The 21,286-nt window shown below is 49.4% G+C and overlaps 1 protein-coding gene across 8 annotated transcripts in view; it reads left to right on the forward strand.

Annotated features, from left to right (window-relative positions):
* Mical2 (microtubule associated monooxygenase, calponin and LIM domain containing 2) overlaps nt 1-21,286 on the forward strand; it is a 203,410-nt gene that overhangs the window by 118,380 nt on the left and 63,744 nt on the right. For 4 of the 8 annotated variants that reach the window (XM_005380297.2, XM_005380295.2, XM_005380296.2 and 1 more), the window contains 3 exons: nt 979-1,081; nt 12,467-12,650; nt 14,792-14,973. In XM_005380297.2, coding sequence (XP_005380354.1) covers nt 979-1,081; nt 12,467-12,650; nt 14,792-14,973 — 469 coding nt within the window. Of the gene's footprint in view, nt 1-978; nt 4,958-12,466; nt 12,651-14,791; nt 14,974-21,286 lie in introns of those variants that run through there. The other 4 variants (XM_013511825.1, XR_001233109.1, XR_001233110.1 and 1 more) reach the window with 4 other exon arrangements.

The following is a 21,286-nucleotide window of genomic DNA, read 5'->3' on the forward strand; positions in this document are numbered from 1 at the left end:
CAAAGGTTGACTGTGTGCTAGGGTGACCACGAGCTAACGCCACAGAAAAGCCACACGGTCTCTTGGTGCCTGGGCTTATCTGGCCACAGGGTGCTGTTTGCAGGAGAAACCACTGGTGTGGAGCTTGTCTGTGGTTTCCAAGATGTCTCCCAGACCCTAGGTGTCAGCTAAGGGACAGACCCGCTGAATTTATAGATGATTTGTGGTAGCGCCCTCTGGTCGCTATTTGTGAATACCTTCTCTCTGGTTTGGTGAATGCAGGAAAAACTGACAATTTAAAACTTTTTCTAGTGATACAAGTAATATAGACCCAATGTAGAAAAATGGGAAAATCAATAAAAGCACATAAAGAAGGAAAGTTAGATCATGCGTAATCGCTCTACCTTGAGAAAACCCCGATAGCTGTTGTGTAATATTCCCTTGCACACTTTTCCCCACTGGAATACATTTTAGCCTAGTTGGACTCCTACCTCTACAATTTTATGTCCTTATTTTTTCTCTGATAGTATACTGAGAACAGTTTTTCATGATGTTAAGAATTATCTGGACGTATAAGCTTTAATACTTATAAAAGATTTTCTTTTATGCATGGTGAATAATCTGTTTCACTAATCCCATACTGTTGGACTTCTATACTGTTTGATATTCTTATCTTACATATATTTTTACCATGAACAACTTTTTATGCAGAGCTTTATCTGTATTTCAAATTATTTACTTAGTATATATTATCACAGGGTGGCAGGTCAAAGGGCACGTACATTTTGAAGGTTCATGGACTGTATGGTCAGTTTGCCCCCCAACAAATTCATGTCCACATTCAGCACCATGAATGAGAGGGTGGAGATGATTTGGGAGACTCGCTGCAGAGCCAGGGAACCCACATTTAACTGGAGATAGCTCTCTCAGATGGCTTTGTTGGAGGAGTCCTCTGGGAGACTCATGGACTAAGTGCCCTCATTGTGACCTCTTTCTCAGGAGGAGGGGACGTGGCAGGAGCAGGAAGCCCCTCGACGGGATGCTGCCTCCGACAGTTCTTGTGCAGTGGCCGCCATCAGCACGCCAGAAGGCAGCCCCCCAGGTATCTTCACCTCCTTCTGTAGGAAGGCACTGAGCTGGCCTCTCAGGCTGTCAAGGGGCCTGCTGGCCATTCCCTGGAGCGTGCTTAACTGGATGCAGGGACTCCTGCACACCGCCAGCCTCCATTTCAGGGACAATGCTTACAACTACCGCTACACGTACGAGCTCCTGAGCCTCGGGCTGCCACTCCTCTGGGCCTTCCTGGAGGTCCTGGCAACCATGTACAGGGAGTCTGAGGACTCCCTGGAGAGCATCAGAAACCGGGTGCTCAGGTGGCTCCCTGTCAAGCTCCAATGAAACACCTGGCTACCCCAAAGCACCTTACCATTTCCAGAGTGTAGACGACAGTGTGTTTGTAGCTTGCTAAGGCTCTGGCCAGGAAATCTAGTGTCTGTCGCCAATTAGCTCCAAGCCAAAGAGTTTCACATTGGTCGCCTCCACCTGGCCTTGACAGGGTGAGCACCTGTTCATGGTGCTAGGGCCAGGGATCACATGAAGGATGTTTTTTACTACAACTTTATACTGTTTTTTATACCAAAGCGAGCCATATTGCTGGGTTTACATTTCAATTTTTAATTTTCAATAAGCCAAAAGAGCATTTTTTTTCTCTGACTGTTAATTTTTCTAAACATGAGTTTGATATTTATAATCCAATTTCCAGGCCTCTGCAATCTTGCAGTGAGTTGCAATAGTCACTACTTACAAGGTTAGTGACCTGGGATTCTATATGCACAAAAGTGAAAGGGCCCTGTCTTTACCAGTGCCTTTCAATTTGTGTAGCTGATGCCACTTGTCCACAGTGTGTGTGGTTTATTGTGTAATATGACAGCGTGTTAATGTTAGAAGGAAAGAGAAGGGGGATAGAATGGAATGAAACCTGTGAAAGCAGAGGAGAGTGTTGACTGTCTGCCCTCCTAGAGAGAGGAGGACTGTTTTTCTCCCTCTCTCTAATGTACAATAAAAGCTTACAGGCCTTTTCCCACATCAAAGCATAGCCAAATGACACAGAGCCACAGGGTTTCAACCAGATTGCTGCAGACATACATTTTTCCTTCCCACTGACGATGGGCATGTGACGCGGGAGAGCTGTGTCCACCTGATGCAATGCTGAGGACAGGCTCTTTCACCTGGTGGCATCTTAGCGCCTGGGGCTTCCTATCAGGTTCCCTGCCCAGCTTGTAGGCTGAGCCAAGGCCACTTGGGGACCATAATAGGCTGAGTGGAATGGAAGAAGCTGTCCCTTCCCTTGGTGCCCTGGGTAGCCAAGAGTATGTGTTAGCACTTGGGAATATGGCCTTCTTGGTGACCCCTGCCATTGGCCGCCATGCCACTCGGCTACCCTGTGCGTTTGGTCAGAACAGGAAGAAACCATTTCTACCCTGCTCTAGTAAAGAAGCTGTCTGACCTCTAGAGGGCGCTCTGCTGCATCTTGCTGCCAGGGAAGGCTGGGAATACAAGCTGTTTAGTGACCCATCCAAGAAACAAGCCCTATCAAGGGCAAAAACTGAGCACTGGGCCCACGTGCATTCTCCACTGTGGGTGCCTAACAGAGACATCAGCTGTCTCCGCTCTGCCTGGACATGCTCAGCTGCAGGGTCTCATTGGGCAGTCGAGGGGCTGATAGAGAAAGCCCTTGTATGGTCCTCAGTGTAGCCAGGTTGCTGGCTCCAGTAGAACTGTGCAGCTCTTATCCCTAGAGCTTCCCCTAGAGTAACTAAGGAGGGAGCCTGGTGTGGGTTAGGAGCCAGAACACTTTGTGAGCTTTGAGATGGCAGATTTCTGTAGGGAGAGAAGAAAGAAGCGAGTGCATTTCTGCAGACATTTCCCTGAAGTCCTTGGGAAAAACAGGGGCGTGTCTGTGGGAACTGGCACTTCTGTCCTTGTTGAATCTGCTCTCAGTCTGACGATTCGCATTGTATTTTCCCCATGTTTTGCTGAGATTTGAACGTTCAGCATGCTGGGAGGAGCGAGCCCTCTATTCCTCTTACGTTTGATTATAGAAAGTAAATTCTTGAGGTCGTGATGAGGGCAGCTGTGTTACTATGGCTGCCAACAGCTCAGGGTGGGCTGAGACGCTCTGTGAAATGCTCTGTGAAGCCAGAGTGGACGCGCTAAGAATGTCATTGACAGCCCTGCAGACACTGGTTTGAATTACTCTGGTAGACAGGGTGTGCCTGTCACAAGTCTGAGATGCTTGTAAGTTCTGAGACCTTGAACTTCCTGGTGGGCAGCACTAGCACGGGCAGGTCCGGGGCAGACAAAGTCCTCTAGGCCTCTACCCCATGTCAAGGATGAATATGAGACCCCACAGCAAAACGGGGCAGAGCAAGGATGCGGGAGGTGTCCTGGAGGCCGTAGGGGCCCCAGTGAAGCGCAGAGAGCCCTGGCAACACACAGGCCACACGCAGTAAGTCGAGGCTCACCACCAGGAAGGTTCATCTCTCCCGAGCAAGCAGTGACTTGCTGGGGGGAAGTCTCCCCTTTTTTAAATGGTTGCCTTATTTTTTACCGTGGTGCCTTCTCTTGTCATTCATTTCCCTTTTTCTCCCATGCTAAGATCTCTTTCCTGTCTTTCTCTTTCCAACCTTACACTGTGGCCATCAGTTCATTTCAGCCTTCCAGTACTACACCCACTTCTTGGCTGACACACTTCTGCTCCGAGGTGACTGGTTTTCTCGGCAATTTTCAGAGAGTGATACTAACCCTCCACCTGCTTTCTGCACCCTGTCCTCCCCGCTGGTGGCACTGGTTGCACTAACTGTGAGTGTCTCACATACTGATGGTCTCATTGGGTAGCATGGGTGGTTAACAGGGTGGAGTGGGGTTCAGCTCAAAGGCTGTGTTCTGATTCCACTAACCCGGTTCACACCAAGTGCATGCCCCGCCTCCCCTCTGTTCCTAGCTCTGCCTGCGAAGCCAAAGCTGCTTGCCTTGTGGGAGGGTTAACCCTGACTGAGACAGTACCGGGTAGGCAGCTCTGTCACCTTCGTAAAGAACATTTGTCTTGCAACCTTCACAAAAGATCATGCCCGTAGCATCTTCTTAAATTGATTCTAATATAAAGACGAATGCCATTAATCAAAATCCTAAGTGAATGATTTTCAAGGGATTTTTTAACACATTCACTCCCAGGCTTCTCTACAAGCTTGATCCAAACTGTGCTATGAGCACATAATCACAATGATTCTAGCAAGTTCTTCTTCCATCGCAGCCTGTACCTAGATGCAAGGGGCTTGCTGTGACTCTTCTCATCCCCCTTGGCTTCTAAAGCCCAGATGATTCAAGAGCTTCAGCCAAAACAATTATGGCCACGAGACAGGGATGGCTTTGAGAAATGACTCAGCTCAGCGCCAGACCTGGAGCAGCTGATTTTAACCATACTGTGGCTTTGCTTAGTGCCCGTATTCCCGCTGGCTCATTTACCTGGAGCAGCAGGACAGCCAAGAGCCCCTACAGAGAAGCAGCGTGCCCAGTGCACTAGAGCTGCTGCAGGCCAGGCCTTGCACACTCAGGACTGCAGTTGGTAGATGTCCTGCATGTGGCCGGAGCCACCTAACCTCTCAGCCTCCGCCCAGCCCTGCATGCTGCTTCCCTCGCTGTGTTTGTACAGAGCCTGGCCGATACAAAGTTGTTGCTCTTGTCTTATCTTCTCTTGCAGAATCTCCCCTGCTTTCTAGAATGTCAACCAAAGAGAGCCCTCCTCCCTCTCAGCCTCTCTTTAGCTAGCCTCCCCATCTCCTCGCAAGGCATGTCTGTGACCTTTGGTAATCATTTACAGTGCCACATGGAACCCTGTATTTTGCACACAGCAAATGATGTGTAGCTTTATTTATGGTATTTGATGCTGTAAATGAAAATAAATATGATTCTTTATAAAGCTCATTGTTTCCTCTCTTCTTTGCCGTGGGAGCTTCTAAAGCCTCAAACACAGGGGTCAGTTTAGGGGTCTATCTTCCCTAAATGGCTGGCGGGACCTGCACTTGTGGTGACACGGACTCTCTGGGGCTGTGCTGGGGTACTCTGAAATATTACCTAGGGGTAATATTTGGAAAAGGTCACCAGGCTTTGGGGTCTCTTCCTTGGATACTCATGGTACCTTGCTCTTCTAGACACTGGGCAGAGTCGGCGAGGGCCCGAGTGACCTGAGCTCTGCAGAACTTCTAAGCCGTGGCCCTATAGGAGAGCCATACCCCTAACCTTACGTGATTTATTAGGCTCCTACAGGCAAACAGAGGATTTTGAACCTTTCATGCTGGTCCAGCTAAATGATGGGTGAAAAGTAGGGAAGAAGGACAGGACATTGTTCTCAGGATGACAGTGAACACGGCAGGTGCACTTATCAGATGGAGAGCCATTTGTCATCCTAACAGAATTCCCTACCCCAGAGGCTCTGATCACTCAGGGCTTGTGCAAGGAGGCTTTGCCCAAGGGCCACTTTGAGTATGGCACCCGTGACAGGCCCTGCCCAGCTGCGTCTTGGGAAAGTATTTGTAGCCTCACTCACTACCCTGGGCTGTGCCGAAGGGGCCTGGTCCTCAGCTTCCCCAGGCAGGGGACCCCGCTATTGCCAGGGTCTGCTGTAGCTGGGCTTCCGTCACTGGCATGATGAGTTACCTGTGATCTTCATGAGGACCTGGCACCTCCCAAGAGTCATTTCTGGGACCTTGATCTCCAGCTCAGTTGCTGCTATTTGGATCTGCTTTCAGAGCCACCTCAGGTCATGACCAAGGGGTCTATATTCTTTCCTTTTCATTCAAGGAAAGATGTCAGCGACTGGAAGGCAGGCAGTATGTTGGGCAAGTGACTCATTCTTTGTCTATTCAACCGTGACTTGTCCTGGGCACTATTCTAGGGCCCAGGGACATAGCAGAGACCCTACAGAGTCCCTGTAGGTCCTGGCATTTTAGAGAGTGTTTGTCAGTATTGCTCAGTAAGACCTGAAGTGTCTTACTCATCTCTGCATGCATTCATTTATTCAGCTACTATTTCCTGAATGTCTTCTATGTGCTGGGAGTACATCAAGGAATGAATCAGACAAAAATCCTCTGTGGAGCTTACCATTTGGTTGTGATTACTTCTCTCTGAAGTTGGCTAAAGCAGCATTCTCTGAGTGTGGCACCCCAGGAGTTGCTCCATGAATAAAGAGCTCCATAGTCACAAAGTCTGAGTAACATTTTACATGAATCTTTCCAGTCTTTTGAAACCTTGGAGATGCATAGGACCCATTAGCATAGCAGCCTCTGAGAATTCTTCTAGAAAAGAAGCTTAATTAACTGTTCTATTTGGTTTTCCCCTTCTTGTTTGAAGATTTTGTTTTTTGGGGTTTTTTTTGTTTTTGTTTTTGTTTTTTTTTTTTTTTGGTTTGGTCTAACTTGGATAGTACATTCTACAGAAGCAGGGTTTCATAGAATATGCTTCAACCCAGAAGCACTGCATTGAAGACTTAACATTTTGAAAGGAAATTAATAGAATTAAACATTAAATGTCATTTCCCAGTACCAATATGCATATATGCATAAATACACACAAAATAGACATAAATGTGCATAAGTATACAATGGGCATAAAAAGAGAATTAAATATTGATTAAATCATGGGATGATAATTCTCTAAGTTTTAAAACCTGTAATAGAAAAAAATGTATATAGGAAAAACATGAGAAAAGCATGCTATTTTAAAAATAGCATATAACAGTGAAAATTAAAATATTAACCAAGTAATCAGACCGAGGGAAAAATCTGATTAAAATAATCACAAAGGAGTTCTTTGCCATGCATTTCAAGAGTTCTCCCAAAGCAGGTCCCACAGCACTCTTATGGTGCAAGAAATCAGTTACTATTTACTAAGTAATAACCCAATGGTAAATGGACAAAGGCTGTGAACAAATAATTCCTACTTCAGCAAATGTAAGAAGAAAAAAGGAAGTGTTTAAAAATGTTCTTTTTTGGCATTCAAAGGAACATAAATTAATTATGCTGCACACTGAATCAGAAAAGGAGAAAGGGAAGCAGCTTAAGAAACAATATAAACTCAGCACTGAATAAAAGGAAAGTAAAACAATCTTTTTCTGGCAAGCAAAATATGGCAATGATTATTAAGATCTAGAAAGGGGCTCCACCCTTCTGGCCCAGGAATCCTAGCCTAGGGAACCTATCCTAAGGAAATAATCCAACAGAAGGGATCAATTGCTGGGCAGCTTGAATATTAAAGAGGATGAGTAGGTCAACCGGAGTGGGTGGGCTGCTCACCTTTATTTCTATGAATGCAGAAGTTTTTTACATCTTTGAAAAAATTCATAAAATGAGTAAAAGACATTTCCACCTCCTTCACTGTCCCAGGCCAGCTGCATACGGCCCGCATTTTCTCTGTGTCCAGAGCTGGGCCAACATTTTAGTGTGCTCTAAGAAAAGCTACTTCCACATTAGCTCTCCACCTCCTCGTGGCAGCCTGGAGGTCAGTGCTGATATTCCAGAAGAGCTGATGAGAGTAGCTCATTGATAGGAGAGTCCACGGCGACATCTCCCATGACTGCCTGCTCTACATGGGACTTCAGTGTATAGCTGACGTCCTGGCTTTGAAGCTCCACACTTTGTTCTGACCCTGTAGCACCAGCCAAATCCCCTCTGCACACTGGGACTGATGACACAGCAGCCAGTGTCGGGTTTTGTGAAGGTGGAGGTGGTGAGCTTGCCGGGTGTCACGCCTGGCACTCAAGACAGCCAGGTTTGCAGGGAGCACTTTCCTGTCTTGGTACCCAGGGTATGCCTAGGAGAATTTCTTCAAGCATCAAGACCAGCGGGGACGCAGGCGCCTGGCAGGACATCTTCAGGGTGGGGATAGACGGAGGTCCTAATGCCCCATAAATGGCACCATCTGCTTCTCTAGTTCTCTGATTTCCCAAAGGCGACCAGTCACCCGCGCAGACACCCAGGCCTCGGCCCAGGAGCTCCCGTGGACCCTTCTCCTCCCGCACCATGCTGTGTCCCCACTGCTGCCCTGCACTCTCCCTCACCACACACGACTTCAGTCTGAGACTCAGAGCAGCCGCCAGGGGGAGACGGCGAGGTATGGCACTGTGGCTGCGCTCCACGGTGCTCACTTGGCGCAGCCGCAGAACGGCTGCTCCGCGTCAGCCATAGGCGTTGGCTGCGGTGGCGCCAGCGCTGTGCCAGTTATAAGCTTTCCCTGCGCTGCACTTTCTCCCACCTGCAGTGGTGGGACCGTCTTGTCACGGTTGACGGACGACAGGGATGGTGGGTGCAAAGCCTGGGCCGGGTGCTGAGCTGGTGTTGCTTTCGGTGTGGACGGGAGTGCTGTGGACAGGAGCCCCCCAGGAGTGAAGAGGAGCCTGGAAGTGGAAGCTGAGGAATGTTTCCTCCGGGGTGGCTCTAAGCAGGAGGGCGTGTCCTCTCCGTCAGGGTTGTTGCCTCAGCAAGCTGGCAGACGAGTAGGCCTGGATGAGGCCCAGTCTTTGTCTCTTGGTGGCCTGGCCTGGCCTCTCCAGTGATGATGCTGACCCTGCCCAGTGATACCCAGGGACTATGGGTCAGCTAATCTCTCTGCCCTTCCAGAAGCCCACAGAGCCAGGCAGAGTCCCAGTTCTATCTCAGCTCTGCTGGCAAAGCCAGAACTCTCTGGAGTGGGAAGGGAAAACAGGACCTCCTGTGGGGCGGGTCTTGTCAGGTCCCTGAGCTGTGAGGGCTGTGGGCCTCGTGCCACGCAGCCTGGCTCAACTCACCTGCACCCGCTGTATCTAACACATGCTGCCAGGCTGCCGTGTGTCCACCCCGCTCCACCCCTCCGTGTGGGTCTCCAAAGCCACCTCCCACTCTGCCATTAGGGGGACCTTTCCATGAGGCTCATCTGACAATGCCAGTCCCCAGCTTCAAGCCAGACGGTGGCTGCTCTTGGGGTAAAACCCTCTGTGCCTCACTGTCCAAGGCCCTGGTTGATTGGATGTCCAGGAATCATTTCCCACTTGTTGTTTCCCTAAGAAGCCCTCCTGCCTTCAGCCACAAGCTTCCCATGCAGATGATGGCTGTTTACACCTTCTTTTCCCTCCAAGCCCCACCTGCAGAACACAGCCTCCCCTCCCGCTGTCCTCCCATCCTGCCCACCCCCCAGGCCAATTTCCACGTGGTGGAATTCCCATCTCTCTGCCCTCCCATCTCTCTGCCACCTCATTCTCAGATGGCCTACCCTGTAATCTAGACATCTGTGGACATGCCTTACCTCTCCTGCGGGACACAAAGAGGTCCTTGAAAGCAGGGACCATGCTGGCTGACTCAGCTGCCAATCTGAGCACAGGCCCAGGCCTGAGGAAGGCCAAGGTATCCGTTAGATGGACACATTTTGGGCACTGGGCTCACAGGCACCCACATGCCTGCACTCAGGTGCAAGCAGGCATAGTCAGAGCTCTGCCACAGTACTAGATGTGCGGATCTAAAGGTGAGTTGCGCTGGGCTCCAGGGCATGGACTGGCTCCAGGTCTGTTCCTTGTGCCCCCGCCCAGGGACCCAGGCTGAAGGTGCAGTGGTTGTCTGAATCAAGCTCTTTTCGTGGTGACCTACCAGAGCATGAGTGTCACTGGCAGAGCTGAGCGGGTCCACTTAAAACCTCTGCACCGGTCACACCCATGAACCTCCACTGGTCCAAGCAAGTCTCACAGCCAGGCCTCACATCCATGGGGCAGGGAGGCGTTCCCCACCCACACCAGGGAAGGGTGCACAGGCCCAGGACAAAGGACAGCTCTACCAGAGGAAGCAAATGGAGAACTGGGGACACAGTTCCAACTCGATCTCACCTTCTGTCCTGCTCACAGACACACAGGCTTGGTCCCTGTCCTCTGAGGGACACATGACCATGTACAAGTGCCTGAACCTCTCTGTACTTAGGTTTCTCAGCAGGGAAATGGGGATAGTAGTAATGCTTGTCAGAGGATTGCATAAGTTTAATAGATTTAGTATATGAACTGTGCTCAAATAATTCACGGTATATCTTGAGCACCCAGTAAAAGTGAGCTGCTACTACCTTTCTTATCACCACCAATACCACCCCATCATCATCATCATCATCATCCAGCCCAGCATGCAGTAATAGTTCTCAACACCACCATGCCCAGGTACACTAGCATAAAGTGTGGACAAGTACACACACACACACACACACACACACACACACACACACACACGCACCAGGGGTAACTAACAGGCAGCCACTGGCTGAGTCTGCCTGTGGATAGATTTTGTTTGACCCTAGGATGTTTTTGAACTGGAGACACTTCACATAAAAATCAGAATTTCTTGAGCTGTCTTCCCAAGCAGGAAATAGAGAACTGATAACATCTCCCAGAGGGAATGGGGGGTGTCTGGTGTAAGCAGGGAGAAGGCAGTGTTCCAAAGTTGTCTGAAAGGCTGGGTGGCTGGGAAGCAGCAACGGGAGAGGACAGGAATGAAAGTGTCCCTCAGAGCTAGGAGGAGGGGGCTTCCAGAGGACCCAAAGGCCTGTGAACTCAACTTAGCAACAGAAAGGGACAGTTTGGATGGGGGGGCAATATGCAGGATAGGGGATTAATAAAGAAGCAGAGAAAGTAAACGCAGTAAAATCGTCCAAGAAGACTGGGTAAGAGGAGAAAAAAGAGAATGGCATAAAGGTGGGATCTGCAATTTAAAAGGGGTTCTTAAAACGGGAGAATGGTCAGTGTATTTAAATACTGATGAGAAAGATCCAGTAGGCAAAGAAGTTAAGAACATAGGAAAGATAGGCTATCGTGACCCTTATTGGAGATAATAAGCCAAGCTCAGTGGAGGGCTTTACCTTAGAAAGGAACAGGGACACCTGCTGCACTCTGACCAGAGAAGGAGCCCCCCACTTAGCTGGTGGCCAAGATGAGCTAGGGTTCATTCATTCTTGAACTCACCCAATGGGCATTTACAGAGCGTGGACTGTTTACCAGGCATAATTCTAACAAACGAAGCAGACCAAACTCACTGCTTACATTCTAGTGCCGAGAGAGAGACAATAAACACAACAAAAAATAGTTGTATCATTTCTAGAAGGCTAGACGTGCTGTGAGCAAAACGAAGGGAGGATGGACGGCCCTGAGGGCCTGGGCTGCAGGGTGCACCGGTGGTCAGGGCGGCTCATGGAGAAGTTGGCATTCGCCAAAGACCAGAGGCAGTGAGGGATCCTTGCACAAGATACGAGGACAGAGCATCTGCTAGCAGACCAAAGAGCAGTGCAAAGGGCCTACAGAAAGGAGGTGACAGGCTGGAGCAGAGTGAGCCAGGGGAGGGCAAGGACACAAGGTTACAGGAGCCACTGGGCCTACGTTAAATAGGACTCTTCAGCTTCACCCCTGAGTGAAATAAGGAGCCGCTGGTGGATTCTGAGCAGGGAGATGGAACGATCTGCTTTGTGTCCTAACAGGGTCGCTCTGGCTGCTGTCGAGAAAGACGGTGCTGGAGCATGGCGGTTTGGGGATTGGGAGCCCAGGTGGGGGCTGCTTCTGTCATCCGGGAAAGAGGTGGCTGGGGCTGGGAGGAGGTGGTAGCGGAGAGAGAGGTGACGAATTCCTGGTGCAGCTTGAAGGCAGAGCTATCAGGATTTGCAGGTGGCTCGGTGAAGAATGAAAGGAGAGAAGTCACGGATGCCAGGAAGGGGCTGCTCTGAGCCACCAGAGCTGAAACTCCTGTTTACCAAGCTGGGGGTGATGGGGGTGACAGAGATCTGGGGGGGATGAAAAGGAAGTGTTCAGTGTTGGCGCTTGGAGTTTGAAAGTTCTGTTAAACATCCGCATGGAGATGCCAAAGGCATGGTAGGATGGGTATTTGAGTCCCAAATTGAGGAACTGTCCAGGCTGGAGGTACAAATCTGGGAGTCACTGTGTGTAAGGTTGGGAGAGCCACAAGCCCAGGTGAGACCATCAGGGACGTGAGCGGAGACAGAGGAGACGGAGCCCTGTGGCCCTTAGTGGTGGGCAGGAGACGGGATCAGCCAAGTGGACCCAGCAGGAAGGCGAGGTGGAGAGGTGGAAGCCAGACAGAGCCATCCTAGAGGCCCAGAGTGTGGGGTCCTGCTAAGACAAGGGCTAAGACATCACCCCCATGTCTAACAACAGGATAGAGGTGGCAGTTTTGACATTGGCAATTCAGAGGCTGCTGAGCCTGGGGTGGGCCTCTCCATAGGGCAGGACCCTCCCTCCGGATTAAATAGGATGCATTTGAATCCTGCATGTGGGAGGTAGGAGGGGCAAGGCTGCTCCAGTCACAGCACAGAAGATGAAAAGGTCAGTCTGAAGGTATCCAGGTGGGCGCCAGGCCTGTCCCTCCAATCCCACCCTGATCCTTTGGTCCCACTGTCCCTCTAGCCCCTGTTCTCCTCTCAGCAGATGAGCCCACCTCCCCCAAGAAGCCGAAGAGTGTTGCTGAGCCACAGCCCAGTGACATGGACAGTGAAGCCACCTCGCCCCTGCCCTCCGAATGGACCTCGGTGAGGTTCAACCCTGGGGAGGACACCACTGGGCAGGATGTGCTGGCTGTGTGTGTCCTGGTCGACTGCGAGGACAGCAGGTATGCCAGGCTACTGCAGGGCTGGGGCAGCATTTGGGATCTGCCGTCCACTTGTGGGCGGAGGTACCTCTTTGGGCCTCTTTCCTCATCTGTCAAATGGGAGCTGTGAGGATCGTGGAATGAACATATGTATGGTGTAGAGAACAGTGCTCAGTGCACCACAAGCACTGTAATGATTAGTGGTGGCTATTTTCTCAGAGAAGGTAGAGGCCCTGGCCCCACTGTCTTCTCCCAAGGATGCTTACCATGTAGGCTGCAGCAAGGGACCCAGTGGGTATCATCTGTCCCAGGAGGGGCTCCAGGGGCCTCCCATTGTAAGATGGTGATGCACAGCAGTGAGAAGGTCAGGATGGGCAGGAGAGAACATAGGATAGCGGGGTAGGAATCCCAGAGCCTCGAAGATTGCTTCTCCCAGTGCTGGCCTCACCACCTGCATCAGACCCCCATTTATTAGAAGTGCAGGTTCCAGGGATTTTGTGGACACACTGGTTCATTCAGGAGGCTGAGCAACAGCAAGTACCGACTGCTGAGTAATTCCCTGACTGACGGCAGTCAGCAGAGACCAACGCTAGACAAAGTTCTTGCTCTCACTCATGTTTCATTAAGTTGAGTAGACAGCTAGTAAGCAAGGAAGCATTTAACAAGAAAAATATTGTATTGCATATGTGCCAAGTAAAGGTGTGTCATGAAGATTTACAGGTCAGCTACCTTAGACTAGGTGGCCACAAAAGGATCTATCCATTCTATCAATTCCCACAATAATACAGAGTAACAAACTAGCCCCGAAGAGAATGAGTGAACCCATCTCTGATGGCCTGTGAGGCTCGGTGGGCAGTGCGGGTTGTGATGGGCTCACCCGAGTTCTGCTTCCAGATCACGCTGGCTGTCAGCTGGGGCAACAGAAAGCTACTGAACCAGGAGTCTCATCCTCCTTCCAGAGGCCTGAGATTATTCAACAGGGGACCTGCACCCCATTTTTCTGCCGCTTGAATTCCTGCCAATTACCTACAGCCATATTAAATACTTACTCCAGAATGTCTTTCCTACCCTCCACCCATTCTGGAGGAAAGCAGTATCTCAGTACCTGAAATTTTAGGACCAAGTGTGCACTTATGTGGCTCCAGAGAACTTGGGAGCCATCCCCAGGGATGGGGACAAGTGAGACCAGCCTTCGTGCAAGTTGTTCATTGATGTTTGCCAGGATCTTCCTCCTATCGGATCCCAGCTACATCCGTCTGCTTGGCTGCCATAACAAAGTCTCCAGACTGGAGGCATAAACAACAGACATTTATTTCCTCACAGTTCCGAAGGCTGTTGGTTCCTATGCAGGGCTGCAGGGGAAGGGTCTGCTCTGGCCTCTCTCGCTGGCTTGTGGATGACCATCTTCCTGTTTCCCTGCTATTCATGTCTGTGTCCAGATTTCCTCTTATTATTAGTCGACTTTCCCATTGCTGGGACACAATACCTGACACTGACAATTTAAAAGAGAAGTTTCATGGGCTTACAGTTCAGGGAATTCTGTCCATGATTGGCTGGCTCTAAGGCAGAAACCTCATGCTGAAGGCAGATTGGAGGAAAACTGCTCACCTCATGGTGTCAGGAAGCAGAGAGAGAAGGGAGGAGCTGGGGAGGGAGACATCCCCTACAAGCTCACGCCCCCCAGTGATCCAGCTCTTCCAACCAGGCCCTACCTCCTAACAGCACTTTCAGCTATGAATTCATCAATGTAGCCATGCACTGATGAGTAGAGTAGCCCCATGATCCAGCTGCCTTTCAAAAGTCCCACCTCTGAACACATGAGACTTTGAGGGGACATCTGAACCATAACACTCCTTTATATGGACATCAGTCACAGAGGATGCGATCCTACCCTAATGACCTCACTTTGATTTAATTATCTCTTTACTGACCCTATCTCTAAATGCAGTCACATTCTGAAGTATTGGGGCAAAGACCCCAACATATGAATTTAGGGGGCGTAATTCAGCCCGTAACAAAGTCCAAGGCTGGAGCATAAGCAGAGAAAAACTAAACCTCTGTCTTGGGCCCAGACTCCAAGTTCTACAGGAGGCTGTAAGGGAGCAGATGCAGGGGAGGGGCTGCTAGGACTGCTGGCTCACCACCCTTCCTTCCTCTTTCAGCTCCGACACAGAGTCTGACCATGGTGACAGTGAGGTCCCCAGCACCAAGCCCTATGAAGGGAGACCTTGGCAACCAGAATCCTTGCCTCTACCAAAGCCCCTCTTCCGGCACAGCTCCCTGAGGGAGCCCCTGACCAGGGCAGCCTCTCCACGTGACCCTGAGGAGCCACACACTGGGCAAGGTGAGCAGAGGGTCCACTGTGCTACTTCCTGGGATAGTCAGGTGCAGCAGAGACTCTCATGACCAAACTCTCACAGGGGCCCAGGTGATGGGTGGGATCACCTTCAGGCTCAGAGGTCACAGCGCATGAGGGGTGTGGACCCAGATCTAGCACCCTTCCCATGAGAGGCTTTGGAGTCCTGAGTGAAAAGACATCAGAGGGGCCCGGTCAGCTATTGGCTGATAGGGATAAGCAGGCCCAGTCCCTCCGGCCTAGAGCAGCCTCCCCCGGCCTCTTTTCTGGGTATCCCCTCAGGGGCCTCTCCAGCACCCCAAAGAAGGGATATGAGCCTGGTCAACTCAGTCTCCTGGGACCACTGGGCACATGCCAAGGGGCATGTGGGGTTTATGGGATGTACCCAAAATTCACCTACACAGTACAGTGCACTTCCAGTGAGTCCTGGACTTTTCCTACAGGCAGCCCCATTCCATCCCAGGTAGGTCCTGCGAGGTAGTCGTACGGAGCCTCTTTGCGAGAGCAGGCTGTGCTTTCTTGAGGTCTCAGCCAGTGAACAGTGCAGCCTGGGGCATGGTGACACCAGCCCCTGAGCTCTGGCCTATTAGAATGAGGCCTATTAGAATTATCTTTAGCAACCCAGCTTGTCTTAAAGAAGATGGTCTGGAATTGAGCGTTTCGGTTCAATCAGTAGTTCTTGTGACCAAATCATCTGATTTGGCCTTCTGGGAAGGCCTAGGCAGAGACCCGCTAATAGAGACTTAACCACCTTCAGCACCACCTTCCTTGCCCAGTGCAATCTAGAACTCAACTTGTCCTGCACCGCTCTCTGGTGGCCAAGAGCAGAATCTCCCCCCAGTCCTTCACCAGTAATCGTTTGCCAGGAACACCAGAGCTGGGGCCAGAAGGAACTCATAAAATATTTTTAAATCCTGGAAATTCTGAATTTATCTTCCATGTTGGGCTTTATTAAAGAAAGGGAAAGTTGTTATCAAACACATTTTTAAGTACTAGCTTAGGGCTATCCACAAAGTCTCAGCACAGGCCGTGAACAGGGTGCTTACTGGCTTTGCCTCCGATCACCGTAACCCTCGGTACTTAGACTTCTGTCTCTCTGGAATCGGGTGACCCTGTTCACAGTAAGAAGCCTGCCTGTCATTCATTCCCCTGCCCCTATTTCTCCTCTCTGCTCAGCTGCTATGGGATGTTAGACAACTTACAAGGAAGATCTAAAACAAAACGATAAGACATAACATGTATGTATACAAAAGGAAGTCTCAGAATGGAGGTTAGCAAAACCAGTTCAGGAGCCATAGACTCCAGAGAAGCAGGCCCTAGCTCTAAACAGCCAGTGTTAAAACACGAACCCAGACAATTATTATTCTCATTGTCCAAGAGGAAAAAAATATGTATTATTAGGTCTCCGAGGACACACAACTTTTCCTAGAGCTTAGGTCTATAGAAAGTTTGCAACTTGTGTGCTGAGTATTTGAGGGATATATTAGATCATGTCTTAAACAATGACCCCTCAGAAAATTCAGCTATCACTCCTGGCCTCGTTGTTCCCCGGAAGGAGGGCTTCCGGTGCACAGGGAGCAGCAGGTGGGGAGCGCCAGTCTTCCAGCTGGCTAGCTTCCTGCCTGCTGGCTCCCAGAGGGTGGGCCCCCAGCGCATGGGGAGCCATGCGGCGGCGAGCGCTGTTGCTCGCCAGCCCTTAGGCCGGCCGCCGCCGCTCAATTGAGATCTATCATGACACAGAGAAACAGTGACACAATTGGCCCACCATGCACCGACTGCAGTTGCCCACCCACGGATGTGTGTGAATCATTGAAACTTTGAAAAACCCCTGGGAATACATGCCATACAACGGGCCACTCTTGCTCCTGCCATTGAGAACCAGAAAGGTCCAGAGCCAGCGGAGGAGCAGCTGCTGAACAAGGACTCAGAGAACATGAGAATGCAGACTAAGCCCATGGAGTCAGAGGTCCAGTGGACTGGGGTCACGAGAGCCGCTCGGAAGCTGTAAACCAGGAGGACCTTGCACAATACCTGCAGAGACTCCTTGGAAGCCATTCTTCCCCTGACAGTACAGGCTGTGGTGAAGCTCTGGAGAAGTCTGCAGCAAGATTCCTGCTGCCTGTGCTGACAGTTGGGGAGAGGACACTAACTGGTTGTGGGGTCCCAAAGCAATGGGAAGCTGGAGAGAAAAAGCTACAAAGAATGGCTTTCACCCCAGATAGCTCACTTGAGATGTTAGTAAGAATTGCCTCCTCAGTATTCTATAGCCATGACGAGGAGGAGGCCAAGGAGAGAAAACAAAGAGACCGAGAAAAAGCAGCTGCTTTTGCTGCACCACTAAGAGAAACAGATCCCAGGTCTGATTCCCGGGGCTCCAAGAAGAACTTGACAACTACATTCATCTGCTACCACTGTTAAAAGCCAGGCCACCTCAAGAGGAACTGCCCTAAGAGGCCCCATGGGCCATGCCCTGGATGCAAAGGAGATCGGTCTGCCCTCTGAGGTGGAGGCCCCAGAGATCAGACCCATGCTACCAGTTAGTCCAACAGGAATGAGAGGGCTTGGGGCATGGTCTGCCTTCTCCCTCTGGCCAGATCATCATCTCCATCGAGGAGTCCTGGGTAATCATGACTATGGAGGAACAAGAAAACAGCCTGTTGCTAGACACAGGTGCAAGTCTCTCGGTCCTTCTTTTCAATCCTGGCCTTCCTTCCAGCCATCATACCTCAGTGAAAGGAGTCACTGGTGAGGAGGTAATATGCTATTTTTGACAACCCTTAGGCTGTAACTACTTATTAGATCCTTCTTGCATATCTCTGTCTTCCTGAGAAACCACTTTGAAGATACCACCACGTATTACAGCAGCCATTGATATTTTCCTACTAATCTATCCATAACTGTGTAAAGTTTGTAATGTTTCTATCCTATTTCATAAATGGATGTATGTTTATTATTATGTGTTTCCTACAACAACCATTGAGAATAGTTAAGGATTTTTCAATAGGTCACTCATGTATAGCTCTATTTATTTTCTTTAGAAGCCACTTTGAAGATACCAAAGTATAGCACAACTCTTGATAATCTCCTACCTCTTTTGTCTCTAACTCACTATTATTTGTCTATTTGTTTTCCTGAGAAACTATTTTGTAGATAATAATATGTAAAACGATAACCATTGATAATTTCCTACCATTTTGTCTGTAATTTGCTAAGTCCCCCCTATTATTATGTTATCCTTCTTTTAAATTAAAAAAAAAAAAAAAGAAAATTCAGCTATCCTTTCCCAGAGGCTGTTTCTTACAGCACTACCTTAGCAGCAGGTAGGGGCCTGACAGCAAGTCATGACTTGGTGAGTTGTGGACTGGGGCTCCACAGACTAAAGTGGTCAGGCCAAAGCATTTGGTTTCTGACAGTCTGTTTAACTCTAAAGTAAAATACAGAGCACATAAAGAAGTGGGTAAGCTGTGCAACTTCCAAACAATCCTTTGTTGATTTCATCTTTATCAACTGGGGTTTTGACAGTTGATAAGCCACACTATAAGGTTAAAATCTCTGGCATAAGTCAAAGTGCTGGTTATGGCGAGCCCATTGCCCTCCCAAATAATGCAGGGTTGACCTCATGAGTGGTTATCACTGAGCTCCCTTAGCTATGGTTCTTACTCAGAGTAAGGTGTCAGAGGTGGGTTTAGAGAAGGCCAACCAGGGCATGGCCAGGCCTGGTTTGTGCATCTGTCCTCCAAGCAGCATATCCATGATGGCTCAAAGAAGGAAACAAACCAAATGCGGTCCAGAGATGAATGGATAAACAAAAAAATGACAAATCTACTCAAAAGAATGTTATTCAACCTTCAAAAGGAATGACGTTTTGACATATGATACAGTACAGATGAACTCTGCGGACAGGTGTGCAGTGATAATGTGTGAAGCCAGACATAAAGAGACTTGTAACAGGTGCCCAGAGTAGCCAAATTTATAGATAATGGAAATAAACGGTGGTCACCAGGGCTGGAGGAAGAAGGGAATGGGGGTCTCTCATTAGTGAGAAGGGAGCTTCAGTGTAGAAATGAGAGAAGCTCTAGAGACGGGTGGCAGCGATGACGATACCACAATGTAAGCTCCTTAATGCCATTGAATCCCTTGGTTTCAAGATTTGCAAAGCTTCAGGGTGGATGAACACATGCGAAGGGCTCATGCACACGTGCTCCATACCTGTCCCCCTCTCTTGCCGTATGTTCTTCTTCTTTTTGGTTGTTCCCAAACTGTAACTTTTTATAAAACACTGACAAAAGTTTAAGAAGTGGCTGAATGGTACTTCTTATGTTGTGTGCATCTTGCCAACATTTATCAAGAGATTTCTTGGACTGCCTCAGTACCTCAGGGAACCTGTAACATCATCAAAGTTCTATAACACAGAGCATGCCCAAGACGAGGGCTTGACGCATAACTTACACCGCGAGCTATGCGAGCCGTAGGGCACCCTCCCCTAAACCAGCTGTGTAATGGATTTCCATTGTCATGACAAAATGCCCAACATGAACAACTCATACAGAGGAAAGATTTATTTTGGCTTGTGGTTTCAGAGATTTCAGGCCATGGTCACTTGGCCCTATCGCCTTTGGGTCCAGAGAGCTCATCATGGTGGAAGAACATGGTGAAGGAAACTGCTCAAGTTGTGGCAACCAGGAAGCCAGAAGAAAAAGAGGAAGGAACCAGGGTCTTAATATCCCCTTGAAAGCAATGTCCTCACTTCCTTCTCCTCCATCCCATCTCCTGCATGTTCCTCCACCACTTCCCAATAACACCACAGGCAGGCCCCCAAGTCTTTTAAGATGTGGGCCTTTGGGGACGGCGTAAAATCCAAACCATAAACCAATCCCATCCAGGGATTCTTTTAAATCTTACTTAAAAGACAGATTCTGGGGTCCCCACTGAACTTCAAGTGCTTGAGTGTCTGCATTGGGTGTGAGCATCCCAGACTCCCCAGTACAGATGGGCATGTCCCACAGTTCGAAAATCGAAGAAGGGCAGCTTCCTGGAGGATCTGCTGGAGTAAATTAATCGTGCTGTGTGTGCCCGGGCAACTAAATGGATGCATCTAGTGCATTGGATTCTTGAACCAAAACCAATTAGATTTAGGAGGGCAATCTGCCCCCAAATTATTCTGGCATGGAAGAATTGGTACTTATCCATTTTTTTCTGGCAATAATTTGATAACAGGATGGCCCAATGGCATATGGAGGACACCACTAGTTTGTAACAATAACATGAGATCATCAGCACCATATGGCAAAATTCTTACCCTCTTTCTCCTTGAGCAGCAGGTCATGCACTGAGCTCTCCAAAAGTGCTTGTTTGAAGTAAATACCAAATACATAAATACACATAAAGCGTAAGCTGAAAGAAGGGAACTGGCCCAGATTTATGCTGCTCAGAATTACTAGATCAAATCTCTACTACTCACCCTCTTGTTCTGTTGTGGTAAGGACGTGTGCGTGTGTACCCCATAAACACTAGTGATGGAAAATCTTGCATGAATTGTAGCCACTTTTAATAAGTTCCATTCCACAAACTTAAAAGTGGAGGAAGAGCAGTCGAAGCTGTGAGAACTCTTACATTTTTGTGAGTGATTTCTTCATTAAGTGTCAGGAGGAAAGAACTGTGCCTAAGGCCTGCCTGCTCTTTATGAAAAATTCGCAGCCTGGAAAACCAGGTGGAAGATCTTGGTGGACTGTTCCTCTGACAGCGGGAAGGTGGGAGACTGCTCTCGTCACCCATCCACACTGGCTCCTCCTAGACCCTTGAACTTGAGAGAAGAGTTGTAGGACTGGAAACCCACCAGGCCAGCCCGACACAAAGCATTCTCACTGGGCAAAGGGAGGAGGTTGAGCCAAGGATCTAAGAAGGCCAGGATCTTATTCTAAGAAAAGAAAGCCCCAGGGCACAGACTAGAGCGTCTAGGACTGCAGGGGTGTGGATGAACCCTGGCCCCACCCAGATTCAGGGAGCTCTGTGTCACACCTTCCCCTTCTCCCTCGCCCAGATCTCACGTACACCTTCATAGCACCCAGATATGCAGTGTGATGCCCATTCTTTCTCTCAGGCTGTGATGGAGGCGCAGGGCCTGAGATGTAATCCGAGGGTGCTGCCTGGCAGCAGGGTGCAGCTGGGTCCCACTGCCTACTCTCATGCCAAGGGCCAAGACCCATTTTCTGTAGCATGCAGTATTCATTTTGCTAAGTTAATTTTTAAGGTACAGCTGGGCAGAGGGCTGTCAGTGGGAGTTATACAATGTCCTACAAAT

Source organism: Chinchilla lanigera, unplaced genomic scaffold, assembly GCF_000276665.1.
Source record: "Chinchilla lanigera isolate Chin_1 unplaced genomic scaffold, ChiLan1.0 scaffold00013, whole genome shotgun sequence".
In the NCBI taxonomy this organism is placed as follows: domain Eukaryota; kingdom Metazoa; phylum Chordata; class Mammalia; order Rodentia; family Chinchillidae; genus Chinchilla; species Chinchilla lanigera.